The sequence below is a fragment of the Oncorhynchus kisutch genome, unplaced genomic scaffold (assembly GCF_002021735.2).
Source record: "Oncorhynchus kisutch isolate 150728-3 unplaced genomic scaffold, Okis_V2 Okis03b-Okis08b_hom, whole genome shotgun sequence".
NCBI lineage: Eukaryota > Metazoa > Chordata > Actinopteri > Salmoniformes > Salmonidae > Oncorhynchus > Oncorhynchus kisutch.
Window position 1 is genome coordinate 12,002,216 of NW_022261980.1, and position 24,371 is coordinate 12,026,586.

At 46.8% G+C, this 24,371-nt stretch overlaps 1 protein-coding gene across 1 annotated transcript; it reads right to left on the bottom strand.

Moving 5' to 3' along the window:
• Window positions 1-688: 688 nt before the first annotated feature.
• On the bottom strand, window positions 689-24,194 carry LOC109878468 (fibronectin type III and SPRY domain-containing protein 2). The gene is made up of 14 exons (XM_031812854.1): window positions 24,123-24,194; window positions 23,144-23,551; window positions 22,453-22,555; window positions 21,294-21,389; window positions 19,195-19,428; window positions 18,607-18,629; window positions 17,333-17,454; window positions 12,654-12,821; window positions 11,896-12,030; window positions 11,156-11,306; window positions 7,990-8,123; window positions 7,054-7,186; window positions 6,444-6,620; window positions 689-1,154 (listed from the first exon to the last, which is right to left on the bottom strand). Exons 2-14 carry the CDS (start codon window positions 23,371-23,373, stop codon window positions 902-904), a joined length of 1,959 nt encoding a protein of 652 aa, XP_031668714.1. The 5' UTR covers window positions 23,374-23,551; window positions 24,123-24,194; the 3' UTR covers window positions 689-901.
• Between the last annotated feature and the right edge of the window lie 177 nt (window positions 24,195-24,371).

Here is a 24,371-nt window from a genome sequence, read left to right on the forward strand (position 1 = left end):
AGTCCAGGGTTTCATCATGTTAGTCTGTAACAGTGTTGTGGTAGTCCGTAACAGTGTTGTGGTAGTCCAGTGTTTCATCATGTTAGTCTGTAACAGTGTTGTGGTAGTCCAGTGTTTCATCATGTTAGTCTGTAACAGTGTTGTGGTAGTCCAGTGTTTCATCATGTTAGTCTGTAACAGTGTTGTGGTAGTCCAGTGTTTCATCATGTTAGTCTGTAACAGTGTTGTGGTAGTCCAGTGTTTCATCATGTTAGTCTGTAACAGTGTTGTGGTAGTCCAGGGTTTCATCATGTTAGTCTAACAGTGTTGTGGTAGTCCAGTCCAGGGTTTCATCATGTTAGTCTGTAACAGTGTTGTGGTAGTCCAGTCCAGGGTTTCATCATGTTAGTCTGTAACAGTGTTGTGGTAGTCCAGTCCAGGGTTTCATCATGTTAGTCTGTAACAGTGTTGTGGTAGTCCGTAACAGTGTTGTGGTAGTCCAGTGTTTCATCATGTTAGTCTGTAACAGTGTTGTGGTAGTCCAGTGTTTCATCATGTTAGTCTGTAACAGTGTTGTGGTAGTCCAGTGTTTCATCATGTTAGTCTGTAACAGTGTTGTGGTAGTCCAGGGTTTCATCATGTTAGTCTAACAGTGTTGTGGTAGTCCGTAACAGTGTTGTGGTAGTCAATCAAACCCTGGTCTAAACCACTGATGTACATGGTTTTTATTCAGATATGGTTGTTAACCCACATACACAAAGGGGTCATAAACATGTTTTTGTAGTATAATTGTGCTCTACCATGCAGTGTTGTCCAGAGGGTTAGAATAACAGACAACAGAAAGACATTTCCATGGACACACCTGTACATCGTGGTAGGTAAAGATGTTTCCATGGACACCTGTGAATCATGGTTGGTAAACTCAGACCAAGTGGACGTACCCCGGTGCCTCTACCCCAGTGAGAACATTGAGCGCACCGGGGTTGTCCAGAGCGAAGCAGGGATGAACGTAGCGTTGGAAGCTACAGTAGAAGGTGTAGAGGTGTTGTTCCAGCTCTACGTTGAAGAAGGACAGGATCCCTCTCTCATAGTTCAGACTGAGCCCTATCCTCACAGGGTTCACCGTTATCCGGATGTCTGGGCTCCAGCCGCTGTGGAGGAACTCGTACTTGTGTCTGGAGAGGGGAGACAGAATGGAGGGGAGACAGAATGGAGGAGAGGAAGGGGGAGACAGAATGGAAGTAATGTCATTTAGAAAATGATGGTTCTATGTGACTTGTTACACATCATACTTCTATATACACAGTGGCCAGTTTATTAGGTACACCACCACGTTCACCAAAATGGTTCTCTCCTACAGACAGTGAGTCACGAGGCCGTGGCTTGCTACATAAATCAGGCAGACGCATTGTTACTGTTCGATTCAATGTTAGAATGGGCAAAACGAGTGACCTATGCGACTGAGCGTGGTGTGATCGTTGGTTCCCAGGCACGCCAGATCCAGTACCTCAGAAACAGCCTCCTGGGCAACGGCCGTCCTGTGAGCGAAAACAACCAGTTGATGAGAGAGGTCGAAGGAGAATGGCAAGTATGGTGCAAGCTAACAGGCGGGCCACAAACGGACAAAGAACGGCATCTTGGAACACACAACTCGTAGGTCCTTGTCATGGACGGGCTGTTGCAGCAGACGACCACACCGGGTTCCACTCCTATCAGCTAAACACAAGAAGCAGCAGCTCCAGTGGGCACGGAATCACAGGACAGTTGAGGAGTGGACAAACATCGCCTGGTCCAACGAATCCCGGTTCCTGTTGTGTCATGCTGATGGCAGAGTCAGGATCTGGCCTAAGCAGCAGGCAGGTGGTGTACTGGTGTGGGGAACACATTAGGTCCCTTGATACCAATTGAGCAACGATTGAATGCCACACCCCGAATAATTCAGACTGTTCTGGGGGCAAAGGGTCCGACCTGGTACTAGATGGGTGGTACCTAATAAACTGGCCACTGAGTGTACAGGATATAGAAGAAGAAGAATGTGACAGGAAGTCGTACTTGCGTCTGGATGGAGATGGAATGGAAGAGAGGGGAGGAAGGGGGAGACTGATGTCATTAAGACCATACAATGTTATGTGACTTACACTTAACTCATTCATAACATGTAGCCTACAGACATGGTATGTCTGTGTTGTGATAATATAACATAAGTAACGATACAATCATTTTCAGCAGACGCTTTATAACGACATACAGTTAACAGATAAAAGATTTCTGGATGGTTTTCCCGGATACAGATTAGACCAGTCCTAGATTAGACCAGTCCTGGATTAGACCCGTCCTGGATTAGACCCGTCCTAGATTAGACCCGTCCTAGATTAGACCCGTCCTAGATTAGACCAGTCCTAGATTAGACCCGTCCTAGATTAGACCAGTCCTAGATTAGACCCGTCCTAGATTAGACCCGTCCTGGACAAAACATCATTACCAATTGAGAATCTCCCTTGAACATAACCTTTTAGCCCAGGCCTAGTCTTCATCTCTGTCAGGGAAACGAACCCTTAGGCTTCCTGGTCCCAGATCAACGCTATGAAACCCGGACCAATAATGTCACAGTAAATTACTACATGAGACCCTTGATGCAGGAATCAAATGGTGTTGTACCTGTAGCTTAAACTAACAGTACCATGGGGAGACAGTATGTACATCCTCAACCCAACACTAACAGTACCATGGGGAGACAGTATGTACATCCTCAACCCAACACTAACAGTACCATGGGGAGACAGTATGTACATCCTCAACCCAACACAGTCTCTTAAACTAACAGTACCATGGGGAGACAGTATGTACATCCTCAACCCAACACTAACAGTACCATGGGGAGACAGTATGTACACCCTCAACCCAACACTAACAGTACCATGGGGAGACAGTATGTACATCCTCAACCCAACACGGTATCTTAAACTAACAGAACCATGGGGAGACAGTATGTACATCCTCAACCCAACACTAACAGTACCATGGGGAGACAGTATGTACATCCTCAACCCAACACGGTATCTTAAACTAACAGTACCATGGGGAGACAGTACATCCTCAACCCAACACGGTATCTTAAACTAACAGTACCATGGGGAGACAGTACATCCTCAACCCAACACGGTATCTTAAACTAACAGTACCATGGGGAGACAGTATGTACATCCTCAACCCAACACTAACAGTACCATGGGGAGACAGTATGTACATCCTCAACCCAACACTAACAGTACCATGGGGAGACAGTATGTACATCCTCAACCCAACACGGTATCTTAAACTAACAGTACTATGGGGAGACAGTATGTACATCCTGAACCCAACACTAACAGTACCATGGGGAGACAGTATGTACATCCTCAACCCAACACTGTCACTGGGCCAAATAAAACCCTTTTACTGCCAAAGAGAGGATTAGCAGGGGATATGAGAAGTGTGTATTGTTGTATTGTATTGGTTCTGCGTAGGCAGTAGGTGCTCTCTCTCTCTCTCCCTTCTCTCTCTCCTCTCTCTCAAACACACTTTGAGGTGGTGGTGTTTCATGTTGAGATGTCTCAGTGAATGATCTCCTAGTAAAGAGACAGTTCCACAGTCCTGTTTAGTGCCAGGAATAGTAGAGTTGCTATGGCAACAGCAGCTATAAGGTAACGGTATTCTATGGGCTTTTTCACAGGAATATAAAACAACTTGACTTGTCACTTCTGCCTCAGAAAAGGTTTAGGAGGCGAAATGTGAGAAGAAGCGAGCCAAGCGCTTCAGGAAGGGGAGAGATATATTTTAACGACCAAAAATCTCCTTGGCTGGCCTACTTTTCAGACCGTGTGTGGTAATGGTGGACCCTGTGGGAAGACAAGCATACATTTCCCTCTGGGAAGCCATGCAGTGGTAGTGGTGAGTCAGCTGAATTTAAAACACCGCCAGTAGTCAGTCCTCTAGAACAGTGTTTGCCAACTCCCAGTCTGTCCAGGAGTCAGCTGAATTTCAAACACCGCCAGGAGTCAGCCCTCTAGAACAGTGTTTACCAACTCCCAGTCTGTCCAGTAGTCAGCCCTCTAGAACAGTGTTAACCAACTCCCAGTCTGTCCAGTAGTCAGCCCTCTAGAACAGTGTTAACCAACTCCCAGTCTGTCCAGGAGTCAGCCCTCTAGAACAGTGTATACCAACTCCCAGTCTGTCCAGGAGTCAGCCCTCTAGAACAGTGTTTACCAACTCCCAGTCTGTCCAGGAGTCAGCCCTCTAGAACAGTGTTAACCAACTCCCAGTCTGTCCAGTAGTCAGCCCTCTAGAACAGTGTTAACCAACTCCCAGTCTGTCCAGTAGTCAGCCCTCTAGAACAGTGTTAACCAACTCCCAGTCTGTCCAGGAGTCAGCCCTCTAGAACAGTGTTTACCAACTCCCAGTCTGTCCAGTAGTCAGCCCTCTAGGACAGTGTTTTACCAACTCCCAGTCTGTCCAGTAGTCAGCTGAATTTAAAACACCGCCCGGAGTCAGCACTCGCCGGATTCAACTATCAACTTCTTCTCTGGACGTCCAGAGAGGTCATTCAGGTCATTCAGATGGGATGGTGTGGAGCTAAAACAAACCATCGTAAAACTGACTCTCCTACCGATCCTCGACTTCAGCGATGTCATTTACAAAATAGCCTCCAACACTCAACTCAGCAAATTGGATGCAGTCTATCACAGTGCAATCCGTTTTGTCACCAAAGCCCCCATATACTACCCACCACTGCGACCTGTATGCTCTCGTTGGCTGGCCCTCGCTTCATATTCGTCGCCAAACCCACTAGCTCCAGGTCATCTATAAGTCTTTGCTAGGTAAAGCCCTGCCTTATTTCAGCTCACTGATCTCCATAGCAGCACCCACCCGTAGCACGCACTCCAGCAGGTATATTTCACTGGTCATCCCCAAAGCCAATTTCTCGTTTGGCCACCTTTCCTCCAGTTCTCTGCTGTCAATGACTGGAACGAAGCTGGAGACTCATATCTCCCTCTCTAACTTTAAGCACCAGCTGTCAGAGCAGCTTACAGATCATTACACCTGTACTTAGCCCATCTGCAAATAGCCCACCCAACAACCTCATCCCCATATTTTTTTTTTGGTCCTTTGCACCCCAGTATCTCTACACATTCTGCACATCTATCACTCCAGTGTTTAATTGCTAAATTGTAATTACTTCGCCACTACGGCCTATTGTATTGCCTTACCTCCGTAATCTTACTTCATTACCACACACTGTATATACACTTTTCTATTGTGTTATTGACTGTATGTTTGTTTATTCCATGTGTAACTCTGTGGTGTTGTTTGTGTTGCACTGCTTCTCAACTGGCCTACCTGGTTAAATAAAGGTGTTCTCAACTAGCCTACCTGGTTAAATAAAGGTGTTCTCAACTAGCCTACCTGGTTAAATAAAGGTGTTCTCAACTAGCCTACCTGGTTAAATAAAGGTGTTCTCAACTGGCCCACCTGGTTAAATAAAGGTGTTCTCAACTGGCCCACCTGGTTAAATAAAGGTGAAATAAATGAATACAAATTACAACAGGTTGAGAATTGCTAGGTTAGTGTTAGGGATTCTCACCTGGACAGGTTGGTTCCTTCCCGGTAAACAGTTAGTGATAGCTAGGTTAGAGGGATAGGTTAGTGTTAGGGATTCTCACCTGGACAGGTTGGTTCCTTCCCGGTAACAGTTAGTGATAGCTAGGTTAGAGGGATAGGTTAGTGTTAGGGATTCTCACCTGGACAGGTTGGTTCCTTCCCGGTAACAGTTAGTGATAGCTAGGTTAGAGGGATAGGTTAGCGTTAGGGATTCTCACCTGGACAGGTTGGTTCCTTCCCGGTAACAGTTAGTGATAGCTAGGTTAGAGGGATAGGTTAGCGTTAGGGATTCTCACCTGGACGGGTTGAGTTTAGGGTTGAACAGGGATGTGGACATTAACCTGGGGTTAGGGACCATGCACCGGGATGTGTTGGCTCCTCCCAGGTAATAATTTGTGATAGGTTAGGGGTTAAAGGTTAGGGTTTCTCACCTGGATGGGGTGAGGACATGTCTCATGCACCAGGACGTGTTGGCTCCTCCCTGGTAATCATTTGTGATAGGTTAGGGGTTAAAGGTTAGGGTTTCTCACCTGGATGGGGTGAGGACATGTCTCATGCACCAGGACGTGTTGGCTCCTCCCAGGTAATCATTTGTGATAGGTTAGGGGTTAAAGGTTAGGGTTTCTCACCTGGATGGGGTGAGGACATGTCTCATGCACCAGGACGTGTTGGCTCCTCCCAGGTAATAATTTGTGATAGGTTAGGGGTTAAAGGTTAGGGTTTCTCACCTGGATGGGGTGAGGACATGTCTCATGCACCAGGACGTGTTGGCTCCTCCCAGGTAATAATTTGTGATAGGTTAGGGGTTAAAGGTTAGGGTTTCTCACCTGGATGGGGTGAGGACATGTCTCATGCACCAGGATGTATTTGTTCCTCCCAGGTAGGAGTTTCTCTGAGTGTCTTCATAGGCCACTCCAATCCTGTACTCTGTGTCCTCATCCAGTTCCACCTCCCAGTAATGTCTGCCTCTCACAGGGATCAGGTCCCCTAACACAGCTACACACCTGGACCAAACACACACTGTACACTATCAGAGGGAGGAGACACAGCTACACACCTGGACCAACACACAGGCATACAATATACACTATCAGAGGGAGGAGACACAGCTACACACCTGGACCAAACACACAGGCATACAATATACACTATCAGAGGGAGGAGACACAGCTACACACAACACAAATCTACACACACCTACACAGTACACACTCCTACACACAACTACACAGTACACACACATACACACCTACACACAACACAAATCTACACACACACAGTACACACACCTACACATTCACACCACACTATCACGGGATGAGTACACTCACATTTTCAGATGTTTCATTTTGAAAGCTACAGTAAATCTCCCATGTCATTAACAGATCTCTATTAGCTGAGGTGTTCAGCAGGTGTAAACCTGGTTGGTTTGTCTACCTGGCGAAGGTGTTGTCGTCGAAGGTCATGGCGGAGAGCGGGAGCTCCTCGTCTCCGTAGAACATGGAGAAGCCGTCCTCAGAGATGGACAGACAGGGGTGGGCTGTGTCCTGCAGCAGGTGGAAGATGGTTCCTACACACACAGTAACAACCTCACTGTCTGGCCTTGACAACTATAAAACACACAGTAACAACCTCACTGTCTGGCCTTGACAACTATAAAACACACAGTAACAACCTCACTGTCTGGCCTTGACAACTATAAAACACACAGTAACAACCTCACTGTCTGGCCTTGACAACTATAAAACACACAGTAACAACCTCACTGTCTGGCCTTGACAACTATAAAACACACAGTAACAACCTCACTGTCTGGCCTTGACAACTATAAAACACACAGTAACAACCTCACTGTCTGGTCTTGACAACTATAAAACACACAGTAACAACCTCACTGTCTGGCCTTGACAACTATAAAACACACAGTAACAACCTCACTGTCTGGCCTTGACAACTATAAAACACACAGTAACAACCTCACTGTCTGGCCTTGACAACTATAAAACACACAGTAACAACCTCACTGTCTGGCCTTGACAACTATAAAACACACAGTAACAACCTCACTGTCTGGCCTTGACAACTATAAAACACACAGTAACAACCTCACTGTCTGGCCTTGACAACTATAAAACACACAGTAACAACCTCACTGTCTGGCCTTGACAACTATAAAACACACAGTAACAACCTCACTGTCTGTTCTTGACAACTATAAAGGTGCTATGAGACAGAATAATATTTGACAGTGAACAACATCAACTAAACATACTACAGTATCAGGACATGGGGGTCTCCTCTCACCTGTAGTAGAGACAGTAAAACACTGAACTAAACATACTAAAGTATCAGGACATGGGGGTCTCCTCTCACCTGTAGTAGAGACAGTAAAAGCCTGGCTCCTGTCACTGGGTCCTCCGATGTTGACAGCTCTGACGTAGATGAGGTACTGTCTTCCTGACTCCAGCTGGATCAGACTCTCACAGGTAGGAACAGCCACGATGGACCTGCAGGGAGAACCAATCACATTACAGAGTCTCACAGGTAGGAACAGCCACGATGGACCTGCAGGGAGAACCAATCACATTACAGACTCTCACAGGTAGGAACAGCCACGATGGACCTGCAGGGAGAACCAATCACATTACAGAGTCTCACAGGTAGGAACAGCCACGATGGACCTGCAGGGAGAACCAATCACATTACAGACTCTCACAGGTAGGAACAGCCACGATGGACCTGCAGGGAGAACCAATCACATTACAGACTCTCACAGGTAGGAACAGCCACGATGGACCTGCAGGGAGAACCAATCACATTACAGACTCTCACAGGTAGGAACAGCCACGATGGACCTGCAGGGAGAACCAATCACATTACAGAGTCTCACAGGTAGGAACAGCCACGATGGACCTGCAGGGAGAACCAATCACATTACAGAGTCTCACAGGTAGGAACAGCCACGATGGACCTGCAGGGAGAACCAATCACATTACAGAGTCTCACAGGTAGGAACAGCCACGATGGACCTGCAGGGAGAACCAATCACATTACAGACTCTCACAGGTAGGAACAGCCACGATGGACCTGCAGGGAGAACCAATCACATTACAGACTCTCACAGGTAGGAACAGCCACGATGGACCTGCAGGGAGAACCAATCACATTACAGACTCTCACAGGTAGGAACAGCCACGATGGACCTGCAGGGAGAACCAATCACATTACAGACCTGCAGAGAGAGCCAATGGGGAGTAGAATTGATGTCAACTTTTTTTCAGTTTAGTCAATATAGGAAGTGAATTCAAATTTGCATTTTATATTGAAACTTCTGTGTGTGTGTTTATGTGTGAGTGTGTATGTGTGTGGGGGTGTGAGTGTATGTGTGTGGGGGGTGTGTGAGAGTGCATGTGTGTGGGGGTGTGAGTGTGTATGTGTGTGGGGGTGTGAGTGTGTATGTGTGTGGGGGGTGTGTGAGAGTGCATGTGTGTGGGGGGTGTGTGAGAGTGCATGTGTGTGGGGGTGTGAGTGTGTGTGGGGTGTGAGAGTGTATGTGTGTGGGGGGTGTGTGAGAGTGCATGTGTGTGGGGGTGTGAGTGTGTGTGGGGGTGTGAGAGTGTATGTGTGTGGGGGTGTGAGTGTGTGTGGGGGTGTGAGTGTGCATGTGTGTGGGGGTGTGAGTGTGCATGTGTGTGGGGGTGTGAGTGTGTGTGGGGGTGTGAGAGTGTGTGGGGGTGTGTGTGGGGGTGTGAGTGTGTATGTGTGTGGGGGTGTGTGTGGGGGTGTGAGTGTGTATGTGTGTGGGGGTGTGAGTGTGTATGTGTGTGCTTGCAGGCGTATGGGGGTGTGAGTGTGTATGTGTGTGGGGGTGTGAGTGTGTATGTGTGTGGGGGGTGTGTGAGAGTGCATGTGTGTGGGGGTGTGAGTGTGTGTGGGGGTGTGAGAGTGTATGTGTGTGGGGGTGTGAGTGTGTATGTGTGTGGGGGGGGGGGTGAGAGTGCATGTGTGTGGGGGTGTGAGTGTGTGTGGGGGTGTGAGAGTGTATGTGTGTGGGGGTGTGAGTGTGTGTGGGGGTGTGAGTGTGCATGTGTGTGGGGGTGTGAGTGTGCATGTGTGTGGGGGGTGTGTGAGAGTGCATGTGTGTGGGGGTGTGAGTGTGTGTGGGGGTGTGAGAGTGTATGTGTGTGGGGGTGTGAGTGTGTGTGGGGGTGTGAGTGTGTATGTGTGTGGGGGGTGTGTGAGAGTGCATGTGTGTGGGGGTGTGAGTGTGTGTGGGGGTGTGAGTGTGTATGTGTGTGGGGGGTGTGTGAGAGTGCATGTGTGTGGGGGTGTGAGTGTGTGTGGGGGTGTGAGTGTGCATGTGAGTGTGTGTGGGGGTGTGAGTGTGTATGTGTGTGGGGGTGTGAGTGTGTATGTGTGTGGGGGTGTGAGTGTGCATGTGTGTGGGGGTGTGAGTGTGTATGTGTGTGGGGGTGTGAGTGTGTATGTGTGTGGGGGGTGTGTGAGAGTGCATGTGTGTGGGGGTGTGAGTGTGTGTGGGGGTGTGAGAGTGTATGTGTGTGGGGGTGTGAGTGTGTATGTGTGTGGGGGTGTGAGTGTGTGTGGGGGTGTGAGTGTGTGTGGGGGTGTGAGTGTGTATGTGTGTGGGGGTGTGAGTGTGTGTGGGGGTGTGAGTGTGCATGTGTGTGGGGGTGTGAGTGTGCATGTGTGTGGGGGGTGTGTGAGAGTGCATGTGTGTGGGGGTGTGAGTGTGTGTGGGGGTGTGAGAGTGTATGTGTGTGGGGGTGTGAGTGTGTGTGGGGGTGTGAGTGTGTATGTGTGTGGGGGGTGTGTGAGAGTGCATGTGTGTGGGGGTGTGTGAGAGTGCATGTGTGTGGGGGTGTGAGTGTGTGTGGGGGTGTGAGTGTGTATGTGTGTGGGGGGTGTGTGAGAGTGCATGTGTGTGGGGGTGTGAGTGTGTGTGGGGGTGTGAGTGTGCATGTGAGTGTGTGTGGGGGTGTGAGTGTGTATGTGTGTGGGGGTGTGAGTGTGTATGTGTGTGTGGGGGGGGGGGGGGGGGTGAGAGTGCATGTGTGTGGGGGTGTGAGTGTGTATGTGTGTGGGGGTGTGAGTGTGCATGTGTGTGGGGGTGTGAGTGTGTATGTGTGTGGGGGTGTGAGTGTGTATGTGTGTGGGGGTGTGAGTGTGTATGTGTGTGCTTGCAGGCGTATGGGCGTGTGAGTGTGTATGTGTGTGGGGGTGTGAGTGTGTATGTGTGTGGGGGGTGTGTGAGAGTGCATGTGTGTGGGGGTGTGAGTGTGTGTGGGGGTGTGAGAGTGTATGTGTGTGGGGGTGTGAGTGTGTATGTGTGTGGGGGTGTGAGTGTGTGTGGGGGTGTGAGTGTGTGTGGGGGTGTGAGTGTGTATGTGTGTGGGGGTGTGAGTGTGTGGGGGTGTGTGTGGGGGTGTGAGAGTGCATGTGTGTGGGGGTGTGAGTGTGTATGTGTGTGGGGGTGTGAGTGTGTGTGGGGGTGTGAGAGTGCATGTGCGTTAATTCTTACTCAGTGACCCCACTCTGTCCATCAGTGCCTGTCTCAATCAGCTCTACGGTGTAGGAGTCGACTGGGTTGGTGTTTCCTGACTCCCAGCGAATCAGAGCGGCTTCCGGACAACTGCTACACTCCCTCTGTCTGATGACTGGTGGAGATGGGACTGGAGGGGGAGGAGAAGAGGGAGCGAGAGAGAGAGATACAGGGGGATTAAAGAGATAGGGAGGGAGAGAGAGAGAGAGGGAGATACAGGGGGATTAAAGAGGTAGGGAGTGAGGGAGAGAGAGAGGGAGATACAGGGGGATTAAAGAGGTAGGGAGGGAGAGAGAGAGAGAGGGAGATACAGGGGGATTAAAGAGGTAGGGAGGGAGAGAGAGAGATACAGGGGGATTAAAGAGGTAGGGAGGGAGAGAGAGAGAGAGAGAGAGATACAGGGGGATTAAAGAGGTAGGGAGGGAGAGAGAGAGAGGGAGATACAGGGGGATTAAAGAGGTAGGGAGAGAGAGAGAGAGGGAGAGAGAGATACAGGGGGATTAAAGAGGTAGGGAGGGAGAGAGAGAGAGAGATACAGGGGGATTAAAGAGGTAGGGAGGGAGAGAGAGAGAGAGGGAGATACAGGGGGATTAAAGAGGTAGGGAGGGAGAGAGGGAGAGAGGGAGATTCAGTTGTGCCTTCCACTGACACATTCCTATTGAAAGCCACTGTTAGTCAGTTTGAAAGTGGTGTTCCCTGTAACAGGTCCAGGGTTTTACCTGTCACGTAGACAGCCTTCTCACTGGCAGGGCTGATGCCTGTCGTATTGGTAGCTGTGACCCAGAACTCATACTGCACGTTAGGCAGCAGCTCTCCTACACTACAGTGGGTTTCCTTTACCTTCACATTAGACACTGAGGAGGAGAGAAACTCACTTCAATCATTTACAACAATGCATTATAAAGCCTTATTAAAGCCTTATACCTGTTGGTTTTAAGTAAAGTAACCATAGTCTCCCTCATAGGGGAATAGTTGATTCGATTAGATTCAATTAATCCTCTTAGAGAGAGATTGAACATTCCAAATATTACACCCAATATATTATCTCTGTGTTGGTCCATAATGTCATGAAATATTCAACTGGTATGTCTGTCTATGTTCTGAATCTATATTCATATTCTATGTTCTGATTCTATGTTATGTTCTAAATCTATATTTATATTCTATGTTATGTTCTGAATCTATATTCATATTCTATGTCCTGATTCTACATTCTGATTCTACATTCTGATTCTCTGTCCTGATTCTACATTCTGATTCTCTGTCCTGATGCTACATTCTGATTCTACATTCTGATTCTCTGTCCTGATGCTACATTCTGATTCTCTGTCCTGATTCTACGTTCTGATTCTACGTTCTGATTCTACATTCTGATTCTATGTTCTGATTCTAAGTTCAGATTCTAAGTTCAGATTCTCTGTCCTGATTCTACATTCTGATTCTAAGTTGTACTGGTGGTGGTTGTACTAGTTGCTACCGTCAGGCCCCTTGGTGCTGTCTACAGCCGGCGTGTCCTCCAGGACAGGTCTGTAGTAGAGCTCGTAGTATTCCACAGAGTCGTCTGAGAACAGGCTCCAGCACACACGCAGAGATGTCCGCGTGGCCGAGTTAGACACCTGGGGGTTTATGACCGGGGCAGATGGGGCTGGAATGACATAACAAACACATGATATCATGTTACAATCACGTCAAGAACCAGAACCATGATCGTGCCGTTACAGAGAGAGAGGAATAGCTTTATGGGAATTAGTTTGTACTGCATTGATGTTTCATTTTCCTCCACAGAGGTTTATTTCATGGTCTTGACACTTTTTCTAAGTGACTGTGACAACATAAAACTAAGTCTCTATTCCATTGATTGCCACTCTGCCTCTCCCCCACAGACAATTTTAAACACAAAGACTTTATTAACACTATTTTATTACAGGATTTAAAACAAAATTGAAACTTCTCTCAAATGTGTGTCCTTCCGTGGAATCAGAGATTCTGAGAAACAAAACAAAGCTGTCTGAGGTGAGTCACCAAGTGAATCAAAGATAGACACACGTCACAGACCGGTTCTAATGACACCCTACTGTAGTGCAGTACCTTGGACTAGATCCTTCAGGGCCCTGGTCAACACTATATAGGGAACAGGGCCCTGGTCAACACTATATAGGGAACAGGGCCCTGGTCAACACTATAGAGGGAACAGGGCCCTGGTCAACACTATATAGGGAACAGGGCCCTGGTCAACACTATATAGGGAACAGGGCCCTGGTCAACACTATATAGGGAACAGGGCCCTGGTCAACACTATATAGGGAACAGGGCCCTGGTCAACACTATATAGGGAACAGGGCCCTGGTCAACAGAATATAGGGAACAGGGCCCTGGTCAACACTATATAGGGAACAGGGCCCTGGTCAACAGAATATAGGGAACAGGGCCCTGGTCAACACTATATAGGGAACAGGGCCCTGGTCAACAGAATATAGGGAACAGGGCCCTGGTCAACACTATATAGGGAACAGGGCCCTGGTCAACACTATATAGGGAACAGGGCCCTGGTCATCACTATACAGGGAACAGGGCCCTGATCAACAGAATATAGGAAACAGGGTGCCATTTGAGGAATACATAATCTCTCTTCAGACAGACTGACATCACAGCCATAATCTCTCTTCAGACAGACTGACATCACAGCCATAATCTCTCTTCAAGACAGACTGACATCACAGCCATAATCTCTCTTCAGACAGACTGACATCACAGCCATAATCTCTCTTCAAGACAGACTGACATCACAGCCATAATCTCTCTTCAAGACAGACTGACGTCACAGCCATAATCTCTCTTCAAGACAGTCTGACGTCACAGCCATAATCTCTCTTCACAGACCGGTTCTAATGACACCCTACTGTAGTGCAGTACCTTGGACTAGATCCTTCAGGGCCCTGGTCAACACTATATAGGGAACAGGGCCCTGGTCAACACTATATAGGGAACAGGGCCCTGGTCAACACTATAGAGGGAACAGGGCCCTGGTCAACACTATATAGGGAACAGGGCCCTGGTCAACACTATATAGGGAACAGGGCCCTGGTCAACACTATATAGGGAACAGGGCCCTGGTCAACACTATATAGGGAACAGGGCCCTGGTCAACACTATATAGGGAACAGGGCCCTGGTCAACAGAATATAGGGAACAGGGCCCTGGTCAACACTATATAGGGAACAGGGCCCTGGTCAACAGAATATAGGGAACAGGGCCCTGGTCAACACTATATAGGGAACAGGGCCCTGGTCAACAGAATATAGGGAACAGGGCCCTGGTCAACACTATATAGGGAACAGGGCCCTGGTCAACACTATATAGGGAACAGGGCCCTGGTCATCACTATACAGGGAACAGGGCCCTGATCAACAGAATATAGGAAACAGGGTGCCATTTGAGGAATACATAATCTCTCTTCAGACAGACTGACATCACAGCCATAATCTCTCTTCAAGACAGACTGACATCACAGCCATAATCTCTCTTCAGACAGACTGACATCACAGCCATAATCTCTCTTCAAGACAGACTGACATCACAGCCATAATCTCTCTTCAAGACAGACTGACGTCACAGCCATAATCTCTCTTCAAGACAGTCTGACGTCACAGCCATAATCTCTCTTCAAGACAGACTGACGTCACAGCCATAATCTCTCTTCAAGACAGACTGACATCACAGCCATAATCTCTCTTCAAGACAGACTGACATCACAGCCATAATCTCTCTTCAAGACAGACTGACATCACAGCCATAATCTCTCTTCAAGACAGACTGACATCACAGCCATAATCTCTCTTCAGACAGACTGACATCACAGCCATAATCTCTCTTCAGACAGACTGACGTCACAGCCATAATCTCTCTTCAAGACAGACTGACGTCACAGCCATAATCTCTCTTCAAGACAGACTGACGTCACAGCCATAATCTCTCTTCAAGACAGACTGACATCACAGCCATAATCTCTCTTCAGACAGACTGACATCACAGCCATAATCTCTCTTCAGACAGACTGACGTCACAGCCATAATCTCTCAAGACAGACTGACGTCACAGCCATAATCTCTCTTCAAGACAGACTGACGTCACAGCCATAATCTCTCTTCAAGACAGACTGACATCACAGCCATAATCTCTCTTCAGACAGACTGACGTCACAGCCATAATCTCTCTTCAGACAGACTGACGTCACAGCCAGCCTCTATAATCATTAGCTACAGAAGCAGCATGGAGATTGTCTGTATTCCCTATGTAGTGCACTGCTTTTGACAAATAGGCTCTGGTCCAACGTAGTGTTCTATATGGGGAATAGGGTGCCATTTGGGACACAATCATTGACTCAGTCAAACTTCAGCAGAATGAAAGCATCACTCAAAAGTGCCTGACTCGTCACTCCAGTGGCCCAATGTAATTAAATACTCAGAGAAATGAAATCACTTTTGCATCAAAGTCATTTGTTTCTAAGCAACCCAACTCCCCTAGCGAACCTCCATTTATATAAAAGGTAGAGTTTGGAGACTGGAAGGATTTCTCTGGGGCTCTGCTCTACTCTGTTCCAAGCTCATACTCTTGGTCTAAAATCAGGGATGGGCAACTTTGATGGGGGTGGGGGCCACAAAACAATCTGAACTCATCATGGGGGGCCTGCAGTGGCTCGCGGGTCTGCGTATCCACATCCATACCCCCACCTTGCCAGAAATATATTTTAGCGGCCCCCCTCTTGACAACGGAGAGAAAACGTTTTAGAGTAAAGTTCCTGTAAATCTACACATTTTGGCACGAGGCGTAGAGAACATTTTGCTGTTTTAAAACAAGAATGTTGTAAATCTACACATTTTGGCACGAGGCGTAGAGAACATTTTGCCGTTTTAAAACAAGAATGTTGTAAATCTACACATTTTGGCATGAGGCGTAGAGAACATTTTACTGTTTTAAAACAAGAATGCGGCAAATCTACACATTTTTCCATGGGGCGGGGAGAAGATTTTGCAAATGTATAACACATTTCATGCAATTCTACTCATATTGCCATGGGGCGAAGAGATACATTTGCAGTTTTACTTCTTATTTCCTGAAATTCTAGACATTTTGGCATAGGATGGAGAAGAAAAAAAAAACTATGTTTTTTATTTTAGACTTTGTAAATTGACCAGTTGCCCATCCATGGCCTAAATCTAATTGCATTTAAAAATATATATATAATAATAATATTTAACCTTTATTTAACGAGGTAAGTCAGTTAAGAACAAATTCTTATTTACAATGACGGCCTACCCCGGCCAAACCAGCGCCGCCCTATGGGACTCCCAATCACGACCGCAAGTTTGTTAATAAAAATCTCAGATGTATCAACCGAGGCCAAAAATCATGGGATGGAAATGTCTGTACATTAAATATACTACGTTATTCTGAATAAACCGGTTTTAAGAATATAATTATGTGATCAGAGGGGGATGTAAAAAACTAAAATAAAAATGTTGTGACGAATGGACCAATGGATGGATGAATAGATGGATGAATAGATGGATGGATGGATGGATGGGTGAATGAATGGATGGATGGATGGATGGATGGATGGACGAATGGATGGATGGATGGACGAATGGATGAATGGATGGATGAATGGATGGATGATGGATGGACGAATGGATGGATGAATAAATGAATGGATGAATGGGTGGATGGATGGATGGATGAATGGATGGATGAATAAATGAATGGATGAATGGGTGGATGGATGGGTGGATGGATGGACGAATGGATGAATGGATGGACGAATGGATGAATGGATGGATGAATGGATGGATGATGGATGGACAAATGGATGGATGGATGGATGGACGGATGGATGGCCGAATGGATGAATGGATGGATGGATGGATGGCAGTGGAGACTGCTGAGGGGAGGACGGCTCTTAATAACGTCTGGAACGGAGAGAATGGAATAGAAACCATGTGTTTGATGGGTTTGATACCATTCCACCAATTCCTTTCCAGTCATTAACACGAGCCTGTCCTCCCCAATTAAGATGCCACCAACCTCCTGTGATGGATGGATGAATGAATGGATGGGTGGGTGGGTGTATGGAAGGATGGGTTGATTGATTGATCAGACCTGGTACGATGTTGATGGAGTCCATCATGGTCTTGACGTCTGACAGGTCAGCGAGGGGCGTGCCAAACTCCAGAGGGGTCACCAGCGTCAGGTCAGGCTTCTCCTTCGCAAACTCCTCAATTCTGATTTAGGAAAACCAAACATCAATCAGCAAAAACCTTGATTCTGATTGGACAAAACGCACCCAAGTCAGCAAACTCCTTGATTGTGATTGGACAAACAAAACACGTGTCAGCAAACTTCTCCATTCTGATTGGACAAACAGACCTGTATTCAGTGAGGTGAAACGTTCAGAACGTTGCATATAGAAATGGAATGAATAGAGCTGACAAGATGCCCGATTCTACACCACGAAAAATCATACCTGTTCTACAAAATTGTTTTCTATCCGAAACTTTTGTAACGTCGCAACCTTCTGAACAGAGCCCACCTAAAACGACACTGAAAATGAACATTGGATGTAGCATCATGCGTCGTCATGCTATTCAAAACATAACCTATGTCAACAAACCCTATTCAACATCAAACACATTCATATATACTGCTTAGTTTAAATGAGTTTGAAATGAGTTGGCTAATTAGGATCGGAAGCTATTTTGGTTTCAGAATCAGCGTTGATGACAAAACATAACCTGATATATTATCCTCATGAAACACTCCTAATCAGGCTGTTACACGGTTCACAGCATATCACACGATTACACTGTTATTAACCAGACTCACTACCATGCAGTTGTAAACAAACACTTAGCATAGTTGTGTTATATAGCCTGGTCCCAGATATCTGTGTGCCTTGCCAACTCCTATGGTCATGGTCAAGCAACAAGATAACACAAATGGATCAGGCATGTTGGCAAGAGAACCAACAGATCTGGAACCAGGATAAAATGGATCTGGAACCAGGCTGAAATGGATCTAGAACCAGGATAAAATGGATCTGGAACCAGGATAAAATGGATCTGGAACCAGGATAAAATGGATCTGGAACCAGGATAAAAATGGATCTGGAACCAGGATAAAATGGATCTGGAACCAGGATAAAATGGATCTGGAACCAGGATAAAATGGATCTGGAACCAGGCTGAAATGGATCTAGAACCAGGATAAAATGGATCTGGAAACAGGATAAAATGGATCTGGAACCAGGATAAAATGGATCTGGAACCAGGCTAGTTCAGTTATACTCTCAGGCTAGCAATGTTAGTCTCCTTACAGTATAGTATAGTTCTGTTGTAGTCTCAGGCAGCAGTGTTAATCTCCTTTAGGTACGTTACCTCTTCATGGTGGGCATAACAGCCTGTCAAGGGAAAGTTCACAACATCAAAAGTCAACTCCTCCAGTGGTCATTAACATTTTAAGGTTCATAAAACCTTTAACTGGCAGATTAAAACATCACAAAGACCACAGAATATACACTCAGTGGCCAGTTTATTAGGTACACCACACCACCACCCACGAAAATGGTTCGCTCCTACAGAAAGTGAGTCGCCGTGGCTTGCCGCGGCTTGCCGTGGCTTGCTATATAAAGCAGGCAGACAGGCATTGAGGCATTCAGTTACTGTTCGATTGAACGTTAGAATGGGCTAAATGAGTGACCGAAGCACATTTTAACGTGGTATGATCGTCGTTGCCAGGTACGCCGGTTCCAGTATCTCAGGAACGGCCTCCTGGGCTTTTCACTCCCGACAGTGTCTCGGGTTTACCCAGAATGGTGTGACAAACAAAAAACACAACTCTGAGCAAAACAAAGTTATCGTAAACTTTTAAACGTTTCAAGTTATTTCAAGTTATAAAGCTAAATTAGCAATTCAATGATTTAATCTTGAATAAGTCATTGTGACGACCGACCCACTACAACAGACCTGTAGAAAGAGTCGTTTGTCCTCGGTGCGGTACAGTTCCTGGGCGGTCTCAATCAGGTCCTTGGATGCGTCCAGGGTGCGTCCGCAGCCCAGCAGCTGAGTGTACAAGGCCTCCAACTTCCTCTTCTTCTCCTCCCCCAGCGCAGCGGCTCGCTCGTCGTAACGATGGGACAACGTCTGTAGAACATCGTTGCAGTGCTGCTCCAGGTGTTGCTCCTGACGACCAAAATTCTCCTGAAAGACATGAAACACTTCATCAAGCGATGATCAGGGGCTCCCAAACGGGGTTGGCTCACAGATCCATGGTTGAAAACCTGTGGATGTGTCTTTGTTATGTGTGTACTGTGGTTGTCGTGTCGTGATGATCCTGATAGTGGTTGTTGTGTCAGTAACAATGGTTGTGTCAGTAATAATGGTTGTGTCAGCAATTGTGGTTGTTGTGTCAGTAATTATGGTTTTGTCAGTAATAGTGGTTGTTTGTGTCAGTAATAGTGGTTGTGTCAGTAATAGTAGTTGTTGTGTTAGTAATTGTGGTTGTTGTGTCAGTAATAGTGGTTGTTGTGTCAGTAATAGTGGTTGTTGTGATAGTGGTTGTTGTGTCAGTAATAGTGGTTGTTGTGTCAGTAATAGTGGTTGCTGTGTCAGTAATAGTGGTTGCTGTGTCAGTAATAGTGGTTGCTGTGTCAGTAATAGTGGTTGCTGTGTCAGTAATAGTGGTTGTTGTGTCAGTAATAGTGGTTGTTGTGTCAGTAATAGTGGTTGTTGTGTCAGTAGTAGTGGTTGTTGTGTCAGTAGTAGTGGTTGTTGTGTCAGTAATAGTGGTTGTTGTGTCAGTAATAGTGGTTGTTGTGTCAGTAATAGTGGTTGTTGTAATAGTGGTTGTTGTGTCAGTAATAGTGGTTGTTGTAATAGTGGTTGTTGTGTCAGTAATAGTGGTTGTTGTAATAGTGGTTGTTGTGTCAGTAATAGTGGTTGTTGTGTCAGTAATAGTGGTTGTTGTGTCAGTAATAGTGGTTGCTGTGTCAGTAATAATGGTTGTGTCAGTAGTAGTTGTTGTTGTGTCAGTAGTAGTGGTGGTTGTGTCAGTAATAGTGGCTGTGTCAGTAATAGTGGTTGTTGTGTCAGTAATAATGGTTGTGTCAGTAATAGTGGTTGTTGTGTCAGTGATAGTGGTTGTTGTGTCAGTGATAGTGGTTGTTGTGTCAGTGATAGTGGTTGTTGTGTCAGTAATAGTGGTTGTTGTGTCAGTAATAGTGGTTGTTGTGTCAGTGATAGTGGTTGTTGTGTCAGTAATAGTGGTTGTTGTGTCAGTGATAGTGGTTGTTGTGTCAGTAATAGTGGTTGTTGTGTCAGTGATAGTGGTTGTTGTGTCAGTAATAGTGGTTGTTGTGTCAGTAATAGTGGTTGTTGTGATAGTGGTTGTTGTGTCAGTAATAGTGGTTGTTGTGTCAGTGATAGTGGTTGTTGTGTCAGTAATAGTGGTTGTTGTGTCAGTAATAGTGGTTGTTGTGTCAGTAATAGTGGTTGTTGTGTCAGTAATAATGGTTGTGTCAGTAATAGTGGTTGTTGTGTCAGTGATAGTGGTTGTTGTGTCAGTAATAGTGGTTGTTGTGTCAGTGATAGGGGTTGTTGTGTCAGTAATAGTGGTTGTTGTGTCAGTGATAGTGGTTGTTGTGTCAGTAATAGTGGTTGTTGTGTCAGTGATAGTGGTTGTTGTGTCAGTAATAGTGGTTGTTGTGTCAGTAATAGTGGTTGTTGTGTCAGTGATAGTGGTTGTTGTGTCAGTAATAGTGGTTGTTGTGTCAGTAATAGTGGCTGTGTCAGTAATAGTGGTTGTTGTGTCAGTAATAATGGTTGTGTCAGTAATAGTGGTTGTTGTGTCAGTGATAGTGGTTGTTGTGTCAGTAATAGTGGTTGTTGTGTCAGTGATAGGGGTTGTTGTGTCAGTAATAGTGGTTGTTGTGTCAGTAATAGTGGTTGTTGTGTCAGTATGTCAGTAATAGTGGTTGTTGTGTCAGTAATAGTGGTTGTTGTGTCAGTAATAGTGGTTGTTGTGTCAGTAATAGTAGTTGTTGTGTCAGTAATAGTGGTTGTTGTACCTCCACAGTGAGGAAGATCTCTTCTAGATGTCCTGCAAAGTTCTCCATCTCCACCACCTTCTCCTCCAGCTTAGTCCTGATGTTATTCACCTTGTCCTGAAGGCACAGCAGAAATGAACTCTTACAGAGGGTCAAGGTTCGCCTGAGTGCAAATCTGCCTGTAGAAGTTGTCAGGAGAGCACACACAGACTGGCACTCAGGCTAGATCAAGGGTATATTCACATGGAATTAACACATACACCTTCCCCTTTCTCTGACTCAACACACACCCCACCCTTCCTCCGACACAACACACCTTCCCCTACCTCCGACTCAACACACACACCCCATCCTACCTCCGACTCAACACACACACCCCACCCTTCCTCCGACTCAACACACTGCCCCATTCCTCCGACACAACACACACGCTCCATTTCCTCCGACACAACACACACACCCTCCCCTACCTCCGACTCAACACACACACCCCACCCTTCCTCCGACACAACACACACCCTCCCCTTCCTCCGACACAACACACACCTTCCCCTTCCTCCGACACAACACACACCCTCCCCTTCCTCCGACACAACACACACCTTCCCCTACCTCCGACACAACACACACCTTCCCCTTACCTCCGACACAACACACACCCTCCCCTACCTCTGACACAACACACACCCTCCCCTTCCTCCGACACAACACACACCCTCCCCTTCCTCCGACACAACACACACCTTCCCCTTACCTCCGACACAACACACACCTTCCCCTACCTCCGACACAACACACACCTTCCCCTTACCTCCGACAAAACACACAGCCTCCCCTTCCTCCGACACAACACACACCCTCCCCTTCCTCCGACACAACACACACCGTTCCCTTACCTCCGACACAACACACACCCTCCCCTTCCTCCGACACAACACACACCTTCCCCTACCTCCGACACAACACACACCTTCCCCTTACCTCCGACACAACACACACCCTCCCCTACCTCTGACACAACACACACCCTCCCCTTCCTCCGACACAACACACACCCTCCCCTTCCTCCGACACAACACACACCTTCCCCTTACCTCCGACACAACACACACCTTCCCCTTACCTCCGGCAAAACACACAGCCTCCCCTTCCTCCGACACAACACACACCCTCCCCTTACCTCCGACTCCTTGTGCTCCTCAAACACGTCATCGTGTCCGTCCACAGAGCTGTCAGGTGATGGAGTTCCCTCCTCATCTGAAGACGGGACATACGCCTCAAACCTGATGATGATCACTTTATTGTATCCATTATTAAATGATGTCATGCAAAGACTATATACATAGTGCATTAGACACCGGGGGGGCGGCGGTAGCCTTGGTGGCAGTAGCCTTGGTGGCGGTAGCCTTGGTGGCGGTAGCCTTGGTGGCAGTAGCCTTGGTGGCAGTAGCCTTGGTGGCAGTAGCCTTGGTGGCGGTAGCCTTGGTGGCAGTAGCCTTGTTGGCAGTAGCCTTGGTGGCGGTAGCCTTGGTGGCGGTAGCCTTGGTGGCAGTAGCCTTGGTGGCAGTAGCCTTGGTGGCGGTAGCCTTGGTGGCAGTAGCCTTGAGGTTTGAGAGGCGGGCCAGTAACCAGGGGTTTGCCGGTTCGAACCCCTGCCTGCAAGGGGAATCTTCAGGGAGTGAGCCGGAAGCCGGAGGATCCTGTACACTACCTACTACAGTTGTTCCCTTGAGCAAGGCACTTTACCCCTAAGTACCCCTGTCAGCCTGTGATGTTTGTGTTGTGTATCAGGTTGGGTACTGTGACAGCATCAAACCAAAAAAAGAATATCTGTGCAAATGGACCAATAAAGCAGGTGTTGTATTACGGACCTTAGAGAGTCGTTGGTATCCGTGGAGAAACGCTGGAAGGTAGAGGACAACTCTCTAGTCTCTGTTCTCTCTGACACCACTACGAAGGCCTCTTTGGTAGGGAGATCCCTGTTCACCTCCTCCTCCTTCACCTCCTCCTGGTGCTCCTCCCCACGCTCCTCGTCTCCACTCAGCACCTCCTCAGTGATGACATCCAGCCTGCTTCCTGTGAAGACCTCATACAGGTCCATGATGGGAGGAGGAGGGTGGAGGTACTGTGGTGGAGGTACTGTGGTGGAGATACTGTGGTGGAGATACTGTGGTGGAGATACTGTGGTGGAGATACTGTGGTGGAGATACTGTGGTGGAGGTACTGTGGTGGAGATACTGTGGTGGAGGTACTGTGGTGGAGGTACTGTGGTGGAGGTACTGTGGTGGAGGTACTGTGGTGGAGATACTGTGGTGGAGATACTGTGGTGGAGATACTGTGGTGGAGGTACTGTGGTGGACAGGGTAATCAAATAAAACATGTCAGATTAACATTTTTCCACAAAGGAAGTAGGAAGTAGGAAGTAGATATTGTCAAATATTTGGATGTTCTATTCACCCAACATTAACCAACCAGTCATTCACTTGTGTAAATGTATATGCTTTATGGAACATTAAAAATAAGTACAAATATTCAATTAGTTTTCTTATGGAAGCCATGCAAAGAGTTCATTATTTGCAATCATAAACAAGTATGAATCATAGTCTTAAATGTTTAGAAAAAACACTTGTTCAGAAAGAACTGTACACAGTGATGACAGTTGAATGAGGGTTTGCTTCTCTAACATCCTGGACCTCTGTCAAAACATGGATCAGGCATGCTGTACACATAAACTCAAACACACCATTTAAACTATGCTGGAGTTTCATATTTATTTGCTATAATTATGACTAAACATATCAGTTATTATAGCCTAGTTACTAACAATTCAAAAACACTGATTAAGTTTACCTTGGTGAGTAAGTATTCAATAACTCCCCCAGCAACGTCGATTCAGGGCGACCATTGACAGTGTTTTTGACAGGCTACCCAAGGAAGCAGATACAGTCCGTGACAAATATAGCAGGAACCCCAACTGTTATGCACACAGATCAAGTGTCAGCATGGGTATTTTGACATAGTGCCAAAATCTGCCTTTAGTCGCCTAATAAGAGTGATAACATTGTATTTAATCCAATAGTATTTGATTGTGAATGTGGT

Bases quoted from the DNA above. Each gene is read 5' to 3' on its own strand.
- LOC109878468 (XM_031812854.1), bottom strand. From the start codon at position 23,373: ATGGACCTGTATGAGGTCTTCACAGGAAGCAGGCTGGATGTCATCACT. The intron at 22,556-23,143 runs GTCCGTAATACA...GATCATCATCAG, and splicing joins GATACCAACGACTCTCTAAG to GTTTGAGGCGTATGTCCCGT. The intron at 1,155-6,443 runs GTGAGAAACCCT...TCCCCTCTCCAG, and splicing joins CATGTCCTCACCCCATCCAG to ACACAAGTACGAGTTCCTCC.